Raw genomic sequence first — 19,538 nt, 5'->3', positions numbered from 1 at the left:
ACCGCCACCCTCTGTCTTCTTTCAGCTAGCCAACTTCTGATCCAAATCATTAAATCACCTTCAATACCGAAACTCTGTATTTTGTGCAATAGCCTACAGTGTAGAACCTTATCAAATGCCTTACTGTAGTCCATATACACCACATCAACCGCCTTACCTTCATCCACCTGTTTGGTCACCTTCTCAAAGAACGCAATAAGGTTAGTGAGGCACGACCTACCCCTCACAAAACCGTCTTGACCATCTCTAATCAAATTATTCCTTTCCAGATGATTATAATTCCTATCTCTTGCAAACTTTTCCAACACCTTACCCACAACCGAAGTAAGGCTCCCTGGTCTATAATTACCAGGGTTGTGCCGACTCCCCTCCTTAAACAAGGGAACAATGTTTGCTATCCTCCAGTCTTCTGGCCCCACTGATGATATAAAGATCAAAGCCAAAGCCTCTACAATTTCCTCCCTGGCTTCCTAGAATCCGAGGATAAATCCCATCCAGCCCCAGGGTTTTATCTATTTTCAGATGTTCCAAAATTGCTCAAACCTCCTCTTTGTCAACCGCAATCCCATCTAATCTTGTAGTCTCTATCTCCATGTTCTCACTAACATTGCCCTTTTCCAATGTGAGTACTGACGAAAAGTATTCATTAAGCACTTCCCCTATGTCCTCAGATTCCACACACACTACTGTCTTTGATTGGCCCTAATCTTACTCTAGTCATTCTTTTATTCCTGATATACCTATAGAAAGTCTTAGGGTTTTCCTTGATCCGATCTACCAACAACTTCTTATGTCCCCTCCTGGCTCTTCTTAGCGCTCTCTTTAGATTATTTCTGTTTAATGTATACCTCTCAAGCCCCCTAACAGCCTTCATGCCTCATCCTCACATAAGCCTTCCTCTTCCTCTTGACAAGAGCTTCAACTTCTTTAGTAAACCATGGCTCCCTCTCTCGACAACTACCTCCCTGCCTGATAGGTATATACTTATCGAGGACTTGTAGTAATTGTTCCTTGAATAAGCTCCACATTTCAAGTGTGTCCATCCCCTGCAGTTTCCTTCCCCATCCTATGCATTCTAAATCTTGCCTAATCGCATCATAATTGCCTTTCCCCCAGTTATGCCTCTTTCCCTGCGGTATATACCTATTCCTGCCCATTGCTATTGTAAACATAACTGAATTATGGTCACCATCGCCAAAGTGCTCACCTACCTCCAAATCCAACACCTGGCCAGGTTCATACCAAATCCAATATGGCATCGCCCCTTGTTGGCCTGTCTACATACTGTATCAGAAAACCCTCCTGCACATTGAACAAAAACTGACCCATCTAAACTACTTAAATTATAGTATTTCCAGTCAATATTGGGGAAGTTAAAGTCCCCCATAACAACTACCCTGTTAATCTCACTCCTATCAAAAATCATCTTTGCTTTCCTTTCTTCTACATCCCTGGAACAATTCAGAGGCCTATAGAAAACTCCCAACATGGTGACCTCTTCTTTCCTGTTTCTAACCTCAGCCCAAACCACCTCAGTGGATGAGTCGTCAAACATTCTCTCAGCTGCTCTAATATTACCCTTGATTAACAATGCACTACCCCCTATCCCACCTCTTTTACCATCTTCTCTGTTCTTACTGAAACATCTAAGTCCCGGAATCTGTAATATGGGAGGGATGGAGGTGCTGCTGTACTGTCACTAGCCTCATAACGTTCTGAGGGCAGGATGGATTTGATCAAATTTGATCACTGCAAAAATGGAATTAAAAAGCTAACCTCATGATGACTGTGTAACTATTATTAATTGTCATAAAAACACACAATTCTTTAAGCTTGTTTGGGGGAGGGGCTCTACTATCCTTGTCTGGTCTTTGTGTAACTCCAGATTGACAAATATGGTTACTTTTGACAGCCCCCGGGATGGCCTGGCTAGCCACTCCATTCTAATACCGCAAAGCCGAAAGGAATGCAGTAGACAGAGTCCTGGCATCAACAAAGACACAGTGGCAGCCTAGTCCTGCAGACATTGCAAACTCCTCCTTCCTAACATCTGGGAATTTGTGTCAAAGTTAAGAGAAGTTGTGCCACGGATAGGCCAAAATAGTCATTCTCACAGAGCGATAGCTTACAGACAATGTTCCAGACACCACCATCACCACCACTATCCCTGAATATGGTCCTCTCCCATCAGAAGGACAGAGCCACTGGCAACATTCCCTTTAAAAATGATATGCACTGTGCAAAACTCCAAGGACGGTGCACTACAGCCAATGTATTGGTATGTTAAGTGTGCTGAACCTCCCAGCAGTCATGTGGGTCTCCATTGCACGAGGTTATTGGTCACCAGGGATGGTGGTACATCCAGGAAATAGAACATAGAACATAGAACAGTGCAGCACAGTACAGGCCCTTCGGCCCTCAATTTGTGCCGACCTTATATCCTACGCTAAAATCAAACTAACCCACATATCCTTCATTTTACTATTATCCATGTGCCTTTCTAAGAATCGCTTAAATGTCCCTAATGTATTTGACTCTACTATCACTGCTGGCAGTGCATTTCATGCACCACCACTCTCTGTGTAAAGAACCTACCTCTGACATCCCCCAAACTTTCTTCCAATCACCTTAAAATTAAAGACAATAGACAGTTTGGCCCTTCGAGCCAGCACCACCATTCATTATGATCATGGCTGATCATCCTCAATCAGTATCCTGTTCCTGCCTTATCCCCATAACCTTGATTCCACTATCTTTAAGAGCTCTATCCATCTCCTTCTTGAAAGTATCCAGAGACTTGGCCTCCACAGCCTTCTGGGGCAGAGCATTCCATATATCCACCAATCTCTGGGTGAAGAAGTTTCTCCTCAACTCTATTCTAAATGGCCTAACCCTTTATTTTTAAACTGTGTCCTCTGGTTCTGGATTCACCCATCAGCGGAAACATGTTTCCTGCCTCCAGAGTGTTCAATCCTTTAATAATCTTATACATCTCAGTCAGATCCGTTCTCATCATTCTAAACTCAAGGGTATACAATCCCAGTCGCTCCAATCTTTCACCAAATGATAGTCCCGTCATTCCGGGAATTGACCTCATGAACCTACACTGCACTCCCTCAATAGCCAGAATGTCCTTCCTCAAATTTAGAGACCAAAACTGCACACAATACTCAGGGCAGTACGATGGCTCAGTGGTTAGCACTGCTGCCTCACTGCACAGGGACCCCGGTTCAATTCCCACCTTGGGCAGCTGTCTGTGTGGAGTTTGCCCATTCTCCCCGTGTCTGTGTGGGTTTCCTCTAGGTGCTCCGGTTTCCTCCCACAGCCCAAAGATGTGCAGGTGAGGTGAATTGGCCATCCTAAAATGCCCGTAGTGTTAGGTGCATTAGTCAGGGGTAAATGTAGGGGAATGGGTCTGGGGTTGCTCTTTGGATGGTCGATGTGGACTTGTTGGGCCGAAGGGCCTGTTTCCACACTGTAGGGAATCTAATCACCAGGGCCCTGTACAGATGCAGAAGGACCTCTTTGCTCCTATACTCAATTTCTCTTGTTATGAAGGCCAGCATGCCATTAGCTTTCTTCACTGCATGCTTGCTTTCATTGATGTACAAGAGCACCTAGATCTCATTGTACTTCCCCTTTACCTAACTTGACTCCATTTAGATAGTAATCTGCCTTTCTGTTCTTGCCACCTAAGTGGATAATCACACCTTTATCCACATTAAACTGCATCTGCCATGCCCCAATGTGATAGCCATTTCCACCCTGGGAAAAGGAGTCTGGCTATCCACTCCAACTGTGCTTCTCATCATCTTGTACACCTTGATCAAGTCACCTCTCATCCTTCTTCTCTCCAGTGAGAAAAGCCGCAGCTCCCTCAACCTTTCTTCATAAGACATGCCTTCCAATACACGCAGCATCCTGGTAAATCTCCTCTGCACCCTCTCTAAAGCTTCCACATCCTTCCTATAATGAGGCAACCAGAACTGAACACAATATTCCAAATGTGGTCTAACCAGGGCTCTATAGAGCTGCAGCATAACCTTGCAGCTCTTAAACTCAATACCCTTGCTAATAAAAGCCAACACACCGTACGCCTTCTGAACAACCTTATCAACTTGGGTGGCAACTTTGATGTCTCTATGGATCCCTCTGTTCCTTCACACTGCCAAGAATCCTGCCTTTAACCCTGTAATCTGCATTCAAATTCAACCTTCCAAAATGAATCACTTCACACTTTTCCAGGTTGAACTTCAGCTGCCATTTTTCAGGCCAGCTTGGCTTCCTGTAAATGTCCTGTAGCATACTACAACAGAACTCCACACTATCCACAACTCCATCAACTTTCGTGTCATTGGCAAACTTACGAACCCACCCTTCCACTTCCTCATCCAAGTCATTTATAAAAGTCACAAAGAGCAGCTACTAGACTGGCTCTGCAGCAAATGGTAAGGGAACCAACAAGAGAGAATCATCTACTTGATGTGGAACCCTGTCATAGATGAAGTTGTCCAAGCCTGTATTGGTAGGAATGAGCATTGTTAGGAGATCACATTCCTTATGCAGACAAAGTTCTGTCTTCACTTTAAGGATACCCTGCATTGTGTTGTGTGCAGAATCAGTGTGCTACATGAACTAGACTTTGAACAAATCTCATTTCAAAACCGGGCATACACGAGACACTGTGGGTCATCAGCAACAGCAGAAGAATTATGTTCAGCTGCAGTCTAGGTAAATGCCATTATTGTAGCTATATTTGACCAGAAACTTGGCTAGCCTGAAGTATGAGTTCTTGGCAAACTTTGTAGTGAACATTGGCAGGGCCTTTCGCTGTGTCTGGTGTAGTCAGTGTTACCCAGGTGGAGTGAAGCGAATTGGTACACTCGATACTGCGGTGTTGCGGACTTCATGAGGTTGAAACTAATCACCTACTTAGATTTCTGGCTGGTTGCATCAGCCTTGTCTTTCATGTTTCTGTTAAGCTTTGCCATTGTTGAGGATGGGGGTGTTCACAGAGTCTGCTCCTGTTGCTTTCATTGAGCACTTGTTGAGATACCAGCTGCCAGAATTTCTCTGCTCCAGTTCCAAAGATGCATCATTGGATCCAAAACATGAATTCTGTTTCTCTCTCCTCAGTTGTTGCCAGATCTGCTCAGTTTCTCTCGCGCTTTCTGTTCTAATTTCAGATTAGATTAGATTACTTATAGTGTGGAAACAGGCCCTTCGGCCTAACAAGGCTGCACCGACCCGCCGAAGCGCAACCCATTCCCCTACATTTACCCCTTCACCTAACACTACGGGCAACTTAGCATGGCCAATTCACCTAACCTGCATATTTTTTGGATTGTGGGAGGAAACCGGAGCACCCGGAGGAAACCCACACAGACACAGGGAGAATGTGCGAACTCCGCACAGTCAGCTGCCTGAGGCGGGAACTGAACCCGGGTCTCTGGCGCTGTGAGGCAGCAGTGCTAACCACTGTGCCACCCACCAGCATTTGCTATATTTTGCTTTACTTACTCATCTGCTTGTTAATTGTCCACCACCACTCATTAATTAACGTGGCAGGATTTGGGTCTATCTGGAGGAAGTGGTGGAAGCATTTCAGCAATAGTTGATGACCTGCAGCACGTTGCGGATATCCAGTTTCAAGCAATTAGATTGGTTCAGAATCTGTCCCTTTTAACTCAGTGATAGAACAATAGGACAGAATGAGGAGTGTTCTCAGTACAAAACTTTAACCTGTCGAGGACTGTACAGTGGTCACCCCTACCAACACTGTTCTGAACAGACACATTTCTTACAGCTACATTAATTGACATAAGGACAAGTAGGTTTTTCCCTCTCGCTAGGCAAAATTAGAAATTGCTGAAAAAGCTCAGCAGGTCTGGCAGCAGCTGTGTACAGAAATCAGAGTTAATGTTTCAGGTCCAGTGACCCTTCCTCAGAACCTCAGTTCAGGAGGAAGGATCACTCAATCCAAAACGATAACTCTGATTTCTCTCCACAGATGCTGCCAGACCTGCTGAGCTTTTTCAGCAATTTCTATTTTGGTCTTTTATTTGCAGCATCTGCAGTTCCTTCTGGTTTTATTTCCCTTTCACTAGTTTGCTCATCAGTGCTAAGCATTGAGCTTTGTCCAGACTCAGCCAGCTCAATCTATAATGATGCCACTCAGCCATTCTTAGTGATGGACGTGTAAGTCCCTACCCACAGTACATTCTCTGTCTTGGGCAGCTTATGTTCGATGTGGAGGAGTATAATTCATGAGGGAGTGTACTGACAGTCATCTTGCAAGGTTTCTTTGCCCATGTTCCACTGGATTCCATGACACTTTATGGGATCCAGGGTGGAGAATGTTAAAAATTCCCAAAGTCCTTCAGACTGTGCTGCTATCTCTGATGGATCTGAATAGGGTAGAATGGCTAAGGCAAGCCCACAATTCCTTCCCTTGATCTGAAGGACCTGACCAAACCAGACAATCTCGAGACAATCTGATATTGAAGTTTATTGAAATCATAATTGATACCAGCTTTTTTTGTTCCAGATTTATTTAAATAATTGAATTTAAACTCCCCCACTGTCTTGTTCACTGGAATTTAAACTCCCACTTGCAGATCACTGGCCAGACTCTGAATTATTTACCCGTAGAGGTAACCTGCACTTTGTAAACATCATGGAATAACTTCACTAAGTCTGTGCTCAGTTTCTATACTATACTATTCCACAACGCAGGTTTGTTCATGAGAATTATTTACCTTATATGTTGTTTTATCAAATGCAAAGTCATTATCCTTATGGCTACAGGATCTCATATAATCTTAAAGGTAGAGGTGGAATCCTTGCAGATTGTAAATTCCCATTATTATGCTTGGTAATGGAAAAGTTAAACTCAGAGGCTTGTGAGTTTATTTTTAAATTTCATATGAATGGGCTGTCTTTTCTATTTCCTTTTGTGGACCATTGCTGTGTAGCGATTGACTGCTGTGTATTTTTTATATTACAACAGCAATTACAACAAAAAAGATTTTATTGGATGCAAAGGACTTGGAGCATCTTGACATTGATAAAGGTTCTATACAAGTGCAAGTTCTTCCTTTCTTATTTAGTACGTGGCTACTAAAGACAGGAAGAGTTTAGATTGAATGCGCTGCTGGCACTACATTTCTCACTTTAGTCATATTTTGGCCATATTATTGCAAACTAATGTGATCAATCTATTTTCCTGCTACGTTAGGTGAGACTGGACTCCTAATTTCTCCAGTGACTAAATGGAACCCATTCAGTGGTTATGCTGGAAACAAGAAGTTTTCACAGCAGAAGCTGTTGGAAGATGTATTTAAAAAGGGGGATCTGTATTTCAACACGGGGGACCTCATGTCTGAGAGCAAGGATGGCTACATTTACTTCCGCGATCGGATTGGAGATACCTTTAGGTAAACAAATCAAATATTTATCTGTTTTCGATCTTTTACTCCACTGAGGATGAAAAATGTGATTCACCTAAGTTCAACATTTGTAGCCAAGCAGAAGTTTCTAATTTTCTTTTGAAATCTTCAGGTTGTTGATTTAGATTGAATTTGTGATTTTACTTTAGTTTCTGTTCTTATCGGGTTTGGACCTTGTTGAGATGAAGCTTATTAATTGCACTTCAAATAGAATTGATATTTGACACTTTATGAAGATCAAAACTAATCATGCATTATCTTTTAATGGTTAGCAGCATGCAATGTCAGATTCAAATTCACCTATGAACAGATTAGAAAATAGGTTCGAACTATTTTCATTACATAAAGCAGAAACAAGCTTAAACACTTTCTTCAAAAATCATTTTACTTCATCAAATATTTGTGTATTTAAAGAATAATAATGTGTTACCATTCAGGGAAATATAGCTACATTAAATAAATGCTCAGTGCTTCAAACAGAAAAGAAAATCAGCCATGATATTTCTGTTTTAGTGTACTCAGTCTTTCCCATTGGTGATATAACCATTGATCCGAATGCTGTTGTTTCTAGATGGAAAGGGGAAAATGTTGCAACCACAGAGGTGGCTGAAATTATCGGAATGTTGGACGTTGTCGAAGAAGCCAATGTGTATGGAGTAGCTGTCCAAGGTGAAGACTGGTTATGTCAAAAGTCTTGCATTCATTTCAGACTTTTAAGTAAAATGTTAGTCTTACATTAGTAATGGGGAGAAAGTGAGGTCTGGAGATCAGATGCTGGAGATGCTGGAGATCAGATGCTGGAGATCAGAGCTGAAAATGTGTTGCTGGAAAAGCGCAGCAGGTCAGGCAGCATCCAGGGAACAGGAGAATCGACGTTTCGGGCATAAGCCCTTCTTCAGGAATGAGGAAACTTTCCTCATTCCTGAAGAAGGGCTTATGCCCGAAACGTCGATTCTCCTGTTCCCTGGATGCAGCCTGACCTGCTGCGCTTTTCCAGCAACACATTTTCAGCTACATTAGTAATGGCATTCCGGTCTCATTTATACATCAGCTAATTGTGTTGTATTTCTCAAGTATACACTGGATGAAAGAAACATGAGAGGATGAAAAACAGAATCTGAAAGGGGGAATTCTATGTTACACAGCAGAAGAAAAGTTTTTTTCTGGGTTCTGAAAGCACAGAATGTGTAGAACCCCAGTGAAGTTTCCAGGAACTTTACAAAGGATTAAATTTCATTTGGGGACTTCCTTTAGCTGCCCACATTAAGTTTGACACTACAAGCACAGAGGCCCTGAGAAAACAGCAGGTCGAGTTGAGAAGTAGATGAGAGGGGAATTGGAGACAAAAACAGAAGTTGCTGGAAAAGCTCAGCATGTTTGGTAGCATATGTGGAAAAAAATCAGAGTTAAGGTTTCGGGTCAAGTGACCCCTCCTCAGAACTGGAGAAACTGGGAATTGGAGAAACTTTGACCTGCAGCTTATTATTTCAAACTACTTTTCTGATTTTCTCTCATAATTCTCAATATTGTATTGTTCTGTTTTTCCCCCTACTATTGCCTTTACCATTAAATTATTTTTAATATTTGACTTTGTTTTTGGAGTTCAATCTTTCCTAAAACTGTGATATTGGGTTGCAGTAACCTTTGGTCCATCTGTGTGTATTGTTTTTGTTTCTCTGCTTCTCTTCCTCTCCATTTTCACCAGGCCTCAAAGAATTCCAACAGGGAATAAGAGCGGCTAAAAGGGGTCATGAAATGTCTTTGGCAAACCGGATTACAGAATATCTCAAGGTGTTCTATATACATATATATATATAAGGAGCAAGAGGTTAGCTAGAGAAAGGGTAGGTCCACTCAAGGACAAACGAGGAAATTTATACATGGAGCCAGAGGAAGTAGGTGAGGTTTTTAACAAATACTTTGCATTGGTATTCACAAAGGAGCAAGACATGGTGGATTGTGAGTCTTGAGAGGGACATGTTGATATTTGAGAACATGTCAATATAAAAAAGGGGAGGTGGTGTTGGATGTTTTAAAAAGCATTAAGGTAGACAAACCTCCAGGATCTAATGGGATCTATCCCAGAATGCTAAGGGATGCAGGTGGGAAATTGCTGACGTCCTGTATAAAATCTTTAAATCCTCTTTAGCCATAGGAAAGGTCCTAGAGGACTGGTGAATAGCCAATGTTGTTTTTTTCCTTTGTTTAAGAAGGGTAACTGGAATAATCTGGGAAATTAAAGGCTGGTGAGCCTTACGTCAGGGATAGAGAATTATTGGTGAAGATTCTTAGGAAGAGGAATTACTCATATTTGAAAAAAATATAGACTTACTAATGATAGACATCATAGCTTTGTACAGGGAAGGTCATGTTTCACAAACTTAAATGAGCTTTCAGAGAAAGTGACAAAACTGATTGATGAGGGTAGGACGGTTGACATTGTCTACATGGATTTTAGCAAGGTCTTTGACAAGGTCCCTCACGTCAGGCTGATACAAAAAGTGAAGTCACACAGGATCCATGGTGAGTTGGTAAGATGGATACAGAACTGGCTCGGCCATAGAAGACAGAAAGTAGCAAAGTAAGGGTGCTTTTCTGACTGGAGATCTGTGGCCAATGATGTTCTGTAGGATCAGTGCTGGGATGCCTGTTATTTGTAATATATATAAATCATATGAGGATAACTTAGGTGGCCTGATTAGTAAATTGGTAGATGACACAATGACTGGAGAAGCTGCAAATAGTGAGGAGGTTTGCCAGAGGATACAGCAGAACATAGATAGGCTGGAGATTTGGACTGAGAAACGGCAGATAGAGTTCAATCTAGAAAAATGTGAGGTGATGCATTTTGGAAGGCCTAATGCAGGAAGGAAGTATATGGCAGAACCCTTAAATTCATCAACATACAGAGGGATTGAGTGTACAGGTCCACGGTTCCTGTGGAAAGTGGAAACACAAGTGGGTGAGGTGATCAAGAAGGCACATGCATTCATCAGTCAGGATATCGAGTATAAAAACTAGCAAGTCATGTTGCAGCAGTATGGAAGTTTAGCTAGGCCATGTTTGGAATATGGTATACAGTTCTGGTCGCCACACTGCCAGAAGGACGCGGAGGCCTTGGAGAGGGTACAGGATGTTGCCTGGTTTGGAGGGTATTAGTTATGAGGAGAGATTGGTTGAACTTTGTTGGTTTTCACTTGAGCGTTGAAGGATTAGGGAGACCCAATAGAAGTCTAAAACATTGCGAGCGGTATTGATAGAAAGGACAGTTAGAGTCCTGTCTTCCCAGAGCAGTATTGTCTATAGTTAGACAACATAGGTGTAAGGTAAAAGGGAGAAAGTTTAAGGGAGATATGAAAGGCAACCTTTTTACATAGATGGTGGTAAGTGCCTGAAATACTTTGCCAGAGGAGGTGGTAGAGGTGAATACAATAACAACATTTAAGAAGCATCTTGACAGATACATGAGTAGGCAGGAAATAGAGAGATACAGTCAGTGTAGAGACAAAAGGTTTTTAGTTTAGAAAGGGGTCATGTGTTAGCGCAGTCTTGGTGGGCCGAAGGGCCTCTTTCTGTGCTGTATTATTTTTTGTTCTTTGTCTGCTTATAGTTGTGATGCTGAAATTAGCTCATCAATATCTTCAAATGTTTGACCATACTGCCACAGACATCATCAAGGGACAAAAGTAATCTTAATAGATTTGTGAAATCCTCCAGGCTTGTAGAGTAAAGACTGCACTGAGCTGAAACTATTAAGAGGCTTCTAATACTGTTTAGGTGACCCAATGGAACTTCTGAACATGTATGGGTAGGTAGGTCAATTCAGGAAATCAATACTTCAGGCAAGTACATAGCATAAGAAATAGGAACAGGAGTAGACACCCTTTAGTCTGCTCTGCATTTGATAATATAAAACAACAAACTGTGGATGCTGGAAATCTGAAACAAAACATTGAAATTGAAACAGAAATTGTTAGATTAACTCAGCAGGTCTGGCATCATCCATGAAGAGAGAAACAGAGTTGAAGTATCGAGTCCAGTGACCATCCTTCAGATCTGCTGAGTTTCTCCAGCAATTTCTGCTAATAGATAAGAACATTCATGACCTGATTGCGACTTTGACTCCACTATCTCCCCTAACATTACCAACAGGTAAATCTGGCTACAGTCCCTCACCCAGGTCATGAGTATAGTTTGCAGATAGGTAAAGCCCCAGCGTTAATCCTTGTCAACCTGAAATTGACCATTTATCCTGTTTCTGGTTCTTGTTAGTTAACATGTTTATGGAATTCTGGTGGATGTTACCCAAGGGTTTTGAAGAATATGATTGTTTTCTTTTTTATGAATGAGAATTATCTTGTAGATAATAAATTTAAATTTATTGTAAATTACATTTGATCAAATCAGCTCACTTTGTGTCCTATACCTACAGTATACATGTGAAAAATGCTTAAGTATATTTTTCAAAAATGTCTAAATTTGGAGAAAGTTTAATTATTCATTTTCATATATCCACTGCAGGGTATGAAGGCAGGATAGGGATGGCAGCTATTATCCTGAAACCAGGTCAAGAGTTCAAAGGGAAAAAAATATACAATCACGTTGTGAAACATCTGCCAAGTTATGCTTACCCACGCTTCCTGAGAATCCAGGTCAGTACGTACAAATTCCTGAATCAGTTTAACACTTCATATGGGATTCTCATTAAATAGATAGCTAGATTTAGTAAACATGAATATTATATACTTTGTCAAAGTTAAATAGCACAGGTTATCTATTATCTTCAATTCAAAAACATGTTTTTCCAATAAAGATGCATAGCAAAGACAGTTTAGGGAGGATCAAAGTATTAAGTATTTGTGAAGAATAGCAACAAAAGCAAGAACAAACATAATTAGTTGTGTTTTTAAAACACAAAATTTACAGCGCACTGTGCAGATGCAGAAAAGAGAATGCAGGAAGATATTTAGGAAATAAGCAAGACCACCACACATATGGTACATGATCATTTACATGCTTGTCATTATTATACAATGTAAAGTTATAATTATTTAATTAAGTATGCCCAACCATGATTGTTAACTCAATAACTTTGAAATAAAGCAATTTCACAATTCAAGGCTAGCTTCATTCTCACTATGTTCATCTTCAGAAGGATCAAGTAGGGGTTTGAGAAACACATGCCAATTCTCTTTAGATTCAAGGCATTCTAAGATTACAGCTGAAAATGTGTTGCTGGAAAAGCGCAGCAGGTCAGGCAGCATCCAAGGAGCAGGAGAATCGACGTTTCGGGCATAAGCCCTTCTTCAGGAATCTTCGGGCTTATGCCCGAAACGTCGATTCTCCTGTTCCTTGGATGCTGCCTGACCTACTACGCTTTTCCAGCAACACATTTTCAGCTCTGATCTCCAGCATCTGCAGTCCTCACTTTCTCCATTCTAAGATTATACCCCAAATCACTCTATTACTTACATAGATGTTACTGAGTGTGCATCTACTTCAACATTGGTGTTAGATTCAATTCCACTAACATCTGATAATAATGGACCAAATCAGAGAATGGCCAACTCCAATGCATAATAGACATTAAACAGTAAGACAGACAGGTAGAGTAGCTTTTGTCTTGCTGTTGTTCAGTTGGAGAAAGCTTAGGCTCACCTTTGAGTTGAAGTTGGACTAGCAATTTAACCCTACCATGGATTGGAAGGTGCTGGTAAGAACAGAGAACTGAGTATTAATTGCATGTTTGTGAAAGTAAATGCCATGGTTATGCACAATATAATGAGGAGCACGGTCCACACAAGGAATAGTTAGGACCAAGGATGGAAGCTTGACCCACTGCTGGGAAACCTAATGTTATTAAATTATTTTTCTTGAGATGTTTCCCCTGATTTGAGACATTTCTCTTTGTTAACTGATTCTAATGCCAGCTCTCTTCAGAAGGCATTAAAAGACCACCACATAAACGGAGACTTCATATGGGGTAGGACTGAGCTGGAGAGTGCAGAAGGTCCTTCCTGGAAAACTATTAGAATCATTTGGAACAAAATTTCAGGGCCAATTCATCGTACTGGCATACAAAGTAGCAGTTAAGTTTAATCTAGTTTCATAACTAGCCATAATATAAATTGCTCAAATCAACATCTACAGGGACTAATGCAGCACCGTGACCACTATGTGACTACATTCAATAGGAGTGGCAGGAAGCTAAATCTAACTCATGGAGGTTATGGACTGGTTGACCATGGTGTCTGATGCAGTAGGATCAAGGTGGGCAGACACAGATAATGATGTGTGACCTGAGGCGAGGGTAAAGGAAAGAAGTGCAGAAAACCAGGGATAGAGGATAGACACAGTTAATTAAAATATTTCAAGCTCTGAGACCAAAGGATCCATAAACTCCTTCCACTTTGCTTTAGAAATGAGGATTGTGAAAATATGCAAAAAGAAATAAACATGAATTTGTAAAGTGTGTAAAGAAGCAGTTAATGAATTGCATCAATAATGATTTGTATGGTAAGTTTTTGTAGATATTTGTTAGGAATGAGGAAAATTAGACGCGCAAATTAAAGATGTTCTGGTATGAACAATGTTGAATGTTTGCAATTATATTTTTAAACTGAGACGTCACATGATCTCATTCCTATTATTGCAGCATGTCCCAGGTACATATGGAATCACAGGCCACAATTTTGATGGCTATGATAAAGAAGACTGCAAGATTTATGTATTAACAGTTCAAAACATTTTCTAATGGAAAGTAAATGTTGAAACTTTCCTCCAAAAATACTTAAACTAAAATCAATTTTCTATTTGTCTTATTATAACTTAGGAATTCATGGAGATGACTGGAACCTTCAAGAGAAAAAAAATGAAATTGGTAGAAGAAGCATTTAATCCCATGATCATAACTGAGCCACTGTATTTCCTGGATACTTTTGAGAAATCTTACATTTTAATGACAGAGCAAATCTATGACCAGATTTTGTCATTCAAGATAAAATTATGAGCCATGTTTTGTAATTTGGGCATTTATTATATATCCATGGGAATTCTGTATGACCATTTTCTCAGCAAATAGTTTTATAGTATAACTGTTAACAGCAGCTGTGTTTTATTAATACATTTTATCTGAAGATGTATTATCTGCAGAGAATATATTTTAACTTGCCTTGTAAATAATTTTAATTTGTATCTCTGTAACAAAACATTATTGATATATACAAACACATTTTATAAGTAACTTGATTTCCTAAACTGTTAAAAAGCCTGTAATTGTATTTTTTACTGAACAACATAGCATTATAAAAATGGTTGCACTCTAATTTCTTGTCTTTTATAGAAATTTAAATTTCAAAACTTGGAATGCCTACCCTTTACATTATAGACAGGCAGGAGGCTGGAAGAACACAGCCAGCCAGGCAGCACCAGCAGGTGGAGAAGTCAGTATTTTGGGTGTAACCCTTCAGGACCTGAAGAAGGGTTACACTGGAAAGGTTGACTTCTCCACCTCCTGATGTTACCTGGCTTGCTATGTTTGTTTTGTCTCTACCCTTTTCATTAGGCACATTTGATTTTTAATTTCCTACAGCAGGATGCACAATGATCTTTTTTAGAAGAACAGTTGTAATTTTAATGCAAGCCTGTAACTAATCATTTGTGCCCTTTATATGGTCATATTCATTTTGTAGAGAACTCTAAGCTAGAACAACTTAATCTTCATAACAACATGGTAACCCTCGGCATCATCGGGGCAAAGAGCAGGGTATGAGGCCATCAAAAACAATTGGGCATCCATCGGCCCAGAAGGAAGGCTACAGCTAACAACAGGGTCAAGACTGTCAGATACTGGGTGCTGAGGTGCAACACTCTCCACAAGATAGATAAAACTCCTGACAGGAGAAAGGTATGAAAAAGGTTTGAGAGATGGGAAAGTTGTAGAGGGCAGGCTGTTAGCATAGACTCTACTGCCAAAGACAGAGAGCTACCCAGAGAGATTCCAGACCCAGGACCCCAGGACACTGCAATTCTCAAATCAGATGGTGACCTTGTCGCCACAGGTTTTATGCCAAACTTGCCTTCGCCTGAGCCACCAAAGTCACTGTGACCTTAAACATCTCTGTTTCTAGTTCCTTTCATGTTTACTGTTGTGCCAAACCTTGTCTTTCTGAAATTTGCTCACTGCCCTCTGGAGTGAAAGAAAAATTGAAATGAGACCCTCTCTTCATCGATGTTCCTGAGTATTTCCAGCATTTTCTGTTTTTATTTCAGTTTTCCAGTCATCTGTGTTATTTTGCTTTTATTTCAGAATCTTATTGTATATCCATGGGAATTCTTCATGACCACTTCCTCAGCAAGTAGTTTTATGGTATTAACAGCAGTTATGTTTTATTAACATATTCTATCTGAATTTGGAGATGCCGGTGTTGGACTGGGGTGTACAATGTTAAAAATCACACAACACCAGGTTATAGTCCAACAGGTTTAATTGGAAGTACACTAGCTTTCGGAGCACAGCTCCTTCATCAGGTGGTAGTGGAGGGCTCCACTATCACCTGATGAAGGAGCGTCGCTCCGAAAGCTAGTGTGCTTCCAATTAAAGCTGTTGGACTATAACCTGGTGTTGTGTGATTTTTAACATTTTATCTGAAGATATATTATCTACAGAGAATATTCTTTAACTTGCCTTGTAAATAATTTTAATTTGTATCTCTGTAACAAAACATTATATATAAAAACACAATTTATATGTAACTTTATTTTCTAAACTGTTAACATGCCTTTTCCTCCAGTGAGTTGTTTAATTGTCCACCACCATTCCCGATTGGATGTAACAGGATAGCAGAGTTTCAATCTGATCCATTGGTTGTGGGCTCTCTTAGCTCTGTTTATTACTTGCTGCTTGTGCTGTTTAGCACATAAATATTCCTGCTATAGTCCCAGAGAACAATTGTATTATCACAGAGAGACATGGCTGGTGATGGTTTAACCAGAGGGTCCCAATCCTCAGGCGATGGGGAGAGTTTGAGAGGTAGGGACATTCATGGTGACCTCAGCCAGTTCAGGAATCAAACCCACACTGTTGGCATCAGTCTGCATCACAAATAAAATGTCCAGCCAATTGAGCCAACTGATACCCAGTGGCACCAAGTGACATCTTGTTTTCATGCATACCTGGTGTTGCTCCTGGCATGCTGTCCCGCATGAGGATGAGGTCAGGTTTGTTATTCCCTCTTGTTGGTTTCCTCAGCAGCTGCTGCAGACCCAGTCTCAGAGGTATGTCATTTCGGACCCGACCAGCCCGATCAGTCGTGCTGGAAATAGACACTGGGGGTGGAGCAGAGATCATTTGTCAATGTGAACAATTAAAAACTCCCGAGTGCTGCAGAAACCAATTAGTTATTGTGAGAATTGCATAATTGATGGCACATTAGGATGCAATTAATATCTGCTCTTTTACTAATAAACCTCTGAATAGTTATGATAGTAATATGACACTTTCTTAAAAAGTAGTTTAATGTCTGAATAGCAAGCTTATGGAGGTTTTCAAACTGAACAAATATGAATCTAAAGTATTTGCAATCAGTATTTTATCAACTACATCATGTTTTACAAACTATATGGAATGCATTCCGTTTACAATAGCAGTGTCTATTTGGAAGTCAATTTCAGAAACAGAGCTCCCTCTAATTTCATGTCGTATTATTTCTGAACGATATGTTTCCATTTTAAGTTTTAGTTTGGCCAACTATTGCATACTTACAGTGGAATTCTTTTGTTGCACTGATCTCTTTTGTCTTCGAGTGCAGGATGTGAGTTTGAGCAATTGCTATCAAGAGAATTAAATGGAATTGCAACATGGAAACATGGTATTCATCTCAACATAAGCAGTTATCCTAATTTCATGTGCCTATTCTCTTTCTATACACCCTCTATCTATCTCAAAAAACATATAGACTATTCAGTCCCTCAAACCTGTCAACCCACTGTTAGATAATAATATATTAATGATTAATTATTACTGTTAGCTATTAATATATCACTTGGTCCAAACACTAATTTTGGCCACCATCTCCACAACATCACAACGCTATTTACAAAAGTTTCATCTGCTCAAGGTTTCAGCCTTGCTCACTTGGTAGCGCTCTCACCTCTGAGCCATGAGGTTCTCTCCAGGACTTAAGAATGAATATCTGAGCTGACACTTCACTCTCCAATTGACAGAATGCTGCACTCACGGAGGTGTCCAAGAAAGATCCCATCTGCCCATTGGGTAGGTGTAAACAAAAATCTAATGGTATTAGTTTGAAGATGTGCAGGCTTTTAATGTTGGTATTCTGGTCAATATTAATCACTCTATCAATGCCACTAAACAGATTATGTGGTGATTATCACCTTGCTGTTTGTGGGTGTTCACTGAGTACATATTGGTTATGACATTCTCTACATTACTGTGCCAATCAAAGTTCTAAAAAATACGTCACTGGTTTTAAAATACTATATAAATATGTTTTGCTCTTCCTCAGTTCTAATCTTTTACACTTATTTTATAACTGGCCATGATTTCTATTTTGTCACCAAATTTTGAGAGTGTGGAATGGACCCTCTCTCTCCCTCTCTCACTGTCTCTCCTTTCCCAACAAGAAAGCTCACTGGATCAAGCTCTAATCAGCTTATTGCTGAATCATAGTCTGCCATTTTGAAGTCTTGGAGTGCCAGAACCTGCTGTTTGACAGGAGGCTAGCAGCTTCCAGAATCTAGAGATCACCACTGCAGGCCAAAACATCAGGAGATCCAATGATGAGTAGGAGGCCTTTCAGGTTTGAGATTGTGAAGAAAGTGGGTCAGGGATTGGGAGGCAGTGGCAGGGTGGTGGCTTCAGCAGTTAAACTTCCTTGACCCCTATCCCTGCCCTCTCTCTCTCTCACACACACACACTCACACTCACCAGGAGTGTGGCGTCCCAGGGCAGTGTCCTGTCTATTAGGACAGCAGGCAATTCATCAATGTCAAGCTGACTACCATTAAATAGTCATTGATGTCTGATGGTTCAACAAGGTGCCTTTACATTCTGACTGATTATTATGCATTTTTAACAATGCTCCCTCTACTTCCAACACATAAAGTGTATTTTGAAGGTGTCAAATAGATTCAAAAACTGAAGGGCTCAGATTCTGAAAAATGCCCTGATCTATGGTTTGTGCTCCTCAGTGAAATGTTATAATAGGTACTGGTCATAATATTTACTATCAATTGGCATGGCAAGTAATATTCCATGTCAATAGCATCATGTATTAGAAATATTGACTATAATGATATTTGGTATTTGTACCTATATTTATGGTTGGCAGAAACAGGTAGAAGGATAAACTGAAAAACTGTAGAGTGATACCAAAGCCTGTCATTTAATCTGCTAAATTGCCCATAGTGTGCTTTCCCAAAATGCAGCAGCTCGCATTTATCTGAATTAAACTCCATCTGCCACTTCTCAGCCCATTGGCCCATCTGGTCAAGATCCTGTTGTAATCTGAGGTAATGCTCTTTGCTGTCCACTACACCTCCAATTTTGGTGTCATCTGCAAACTTACTAACTGTACCTCTTATGCTCACATCCAAATCATTTATGTAAATGACAAAAAGTAGAGGGCCCAGCACCGATCCTTGTGGCACTCCACTGGTCACTGGCCTCCAGTCTGAAAAACAACCCTCCACCACCACCCTCTGTCTTCTACCTTTGAGCCAGTTCTGTATCAAAATGGCTAGTTCTCCATTTATTCTATGAGACCTAACCTAGCTAATCAGTCTCCCATGGGGAACCTTGTTGAATGCCTTACTGAAGTCCATATAGATCACATCTACTGCTCTGCCCTCATCAATCCTCTTTGTTACTTCTTCAAAAATCTCAATCAGTATTCAATGCTCCTGATTACAGGAAGCACACAAAAGGTAATGTTGCCGTAATAACTCAGAGGATGGGTTTCAGTTGGCTGGGGATTGGGCATGGACAATGAGGAGAGGGCTAGGGATGGGAGGTTGGGGGTTGGGGGAGATGGGGATGGGGGAGATGGGGTGGGGGAGATGGGGTGGGGG

General features: G+C 40.7%; 1 protein-coding gene and 1 long non-coding RNA gene across 2 annotated transcripts in view; one reads left to right on the top strand and one right to left on the bottom strand.

The window, feature by feature from the left end:
* The window catches only part of slc27a6 (solute carrier family 27 member 6), a 75,689-nt gene extending 60,799 nt beyond the window's left edge, over nt 1–14,890 (top strand). Inside the window, exons 7-10 of the mRNA XM_043718061.1 lie at nt 7,238–7,436; nt 8,020–8,117; nt 11,970–12,100; nt 14,281–14,890. Coding sequence (XP_043573996.1) covers nt 7,238–7,436; nt 8,020–8,117; nt 11,970–12,100; nt 14,281–14,457 — 605 coding nt within the window. The 3' untranslated portion in view covers nt 14,458–14,890. The remainder of the gene's footprint in view (nt 1–7,237; nt 7,437–8,019; nt 8,118–11,969; nt 12,101–14,280) is intronic.
* A 1,150-nt stretch (nt 14,891–16,040) lies between these two features.
* LOC122563869 lies at nt 16,041–17,703 on the bottom strand. The gene is made up of 3 exons (XR_006315756.1): nt 17,600–17,703; nt 17,212–17,277; nt 16,041–16,775 (listed from the first exon to the last, which is right to left on the bottom strand). It is a non-coding gene; the product is annotated as an uncharacterized LOC122563869 (long non-coding RNA).
* Nucleotides 17,704–19,538: the final 1,835 nt, after the last annotated feature.

Source organism: Chiloscyllium plagiosum, chromosome 2 (genome assembly GCF_004010195.1).
Source record: "Chiloscyllium plagiosum isolate BGI_BamShark_2017 chromosome 2, ASM401019v2, whole genome shotgun sequence".
NCBI classification, from domain to species: Eukaryota; Metazoa; Chordata; class Chondrichthyes; order Orectolobiformes; family Hemiscylliidae; genus Chiloscyllium; species Chiloscyllium plagiosum.
Note: the sequence above shows the minus strand (reverse complement) of the source record. Positions and strands in the feature narration are given on the sequence as shown.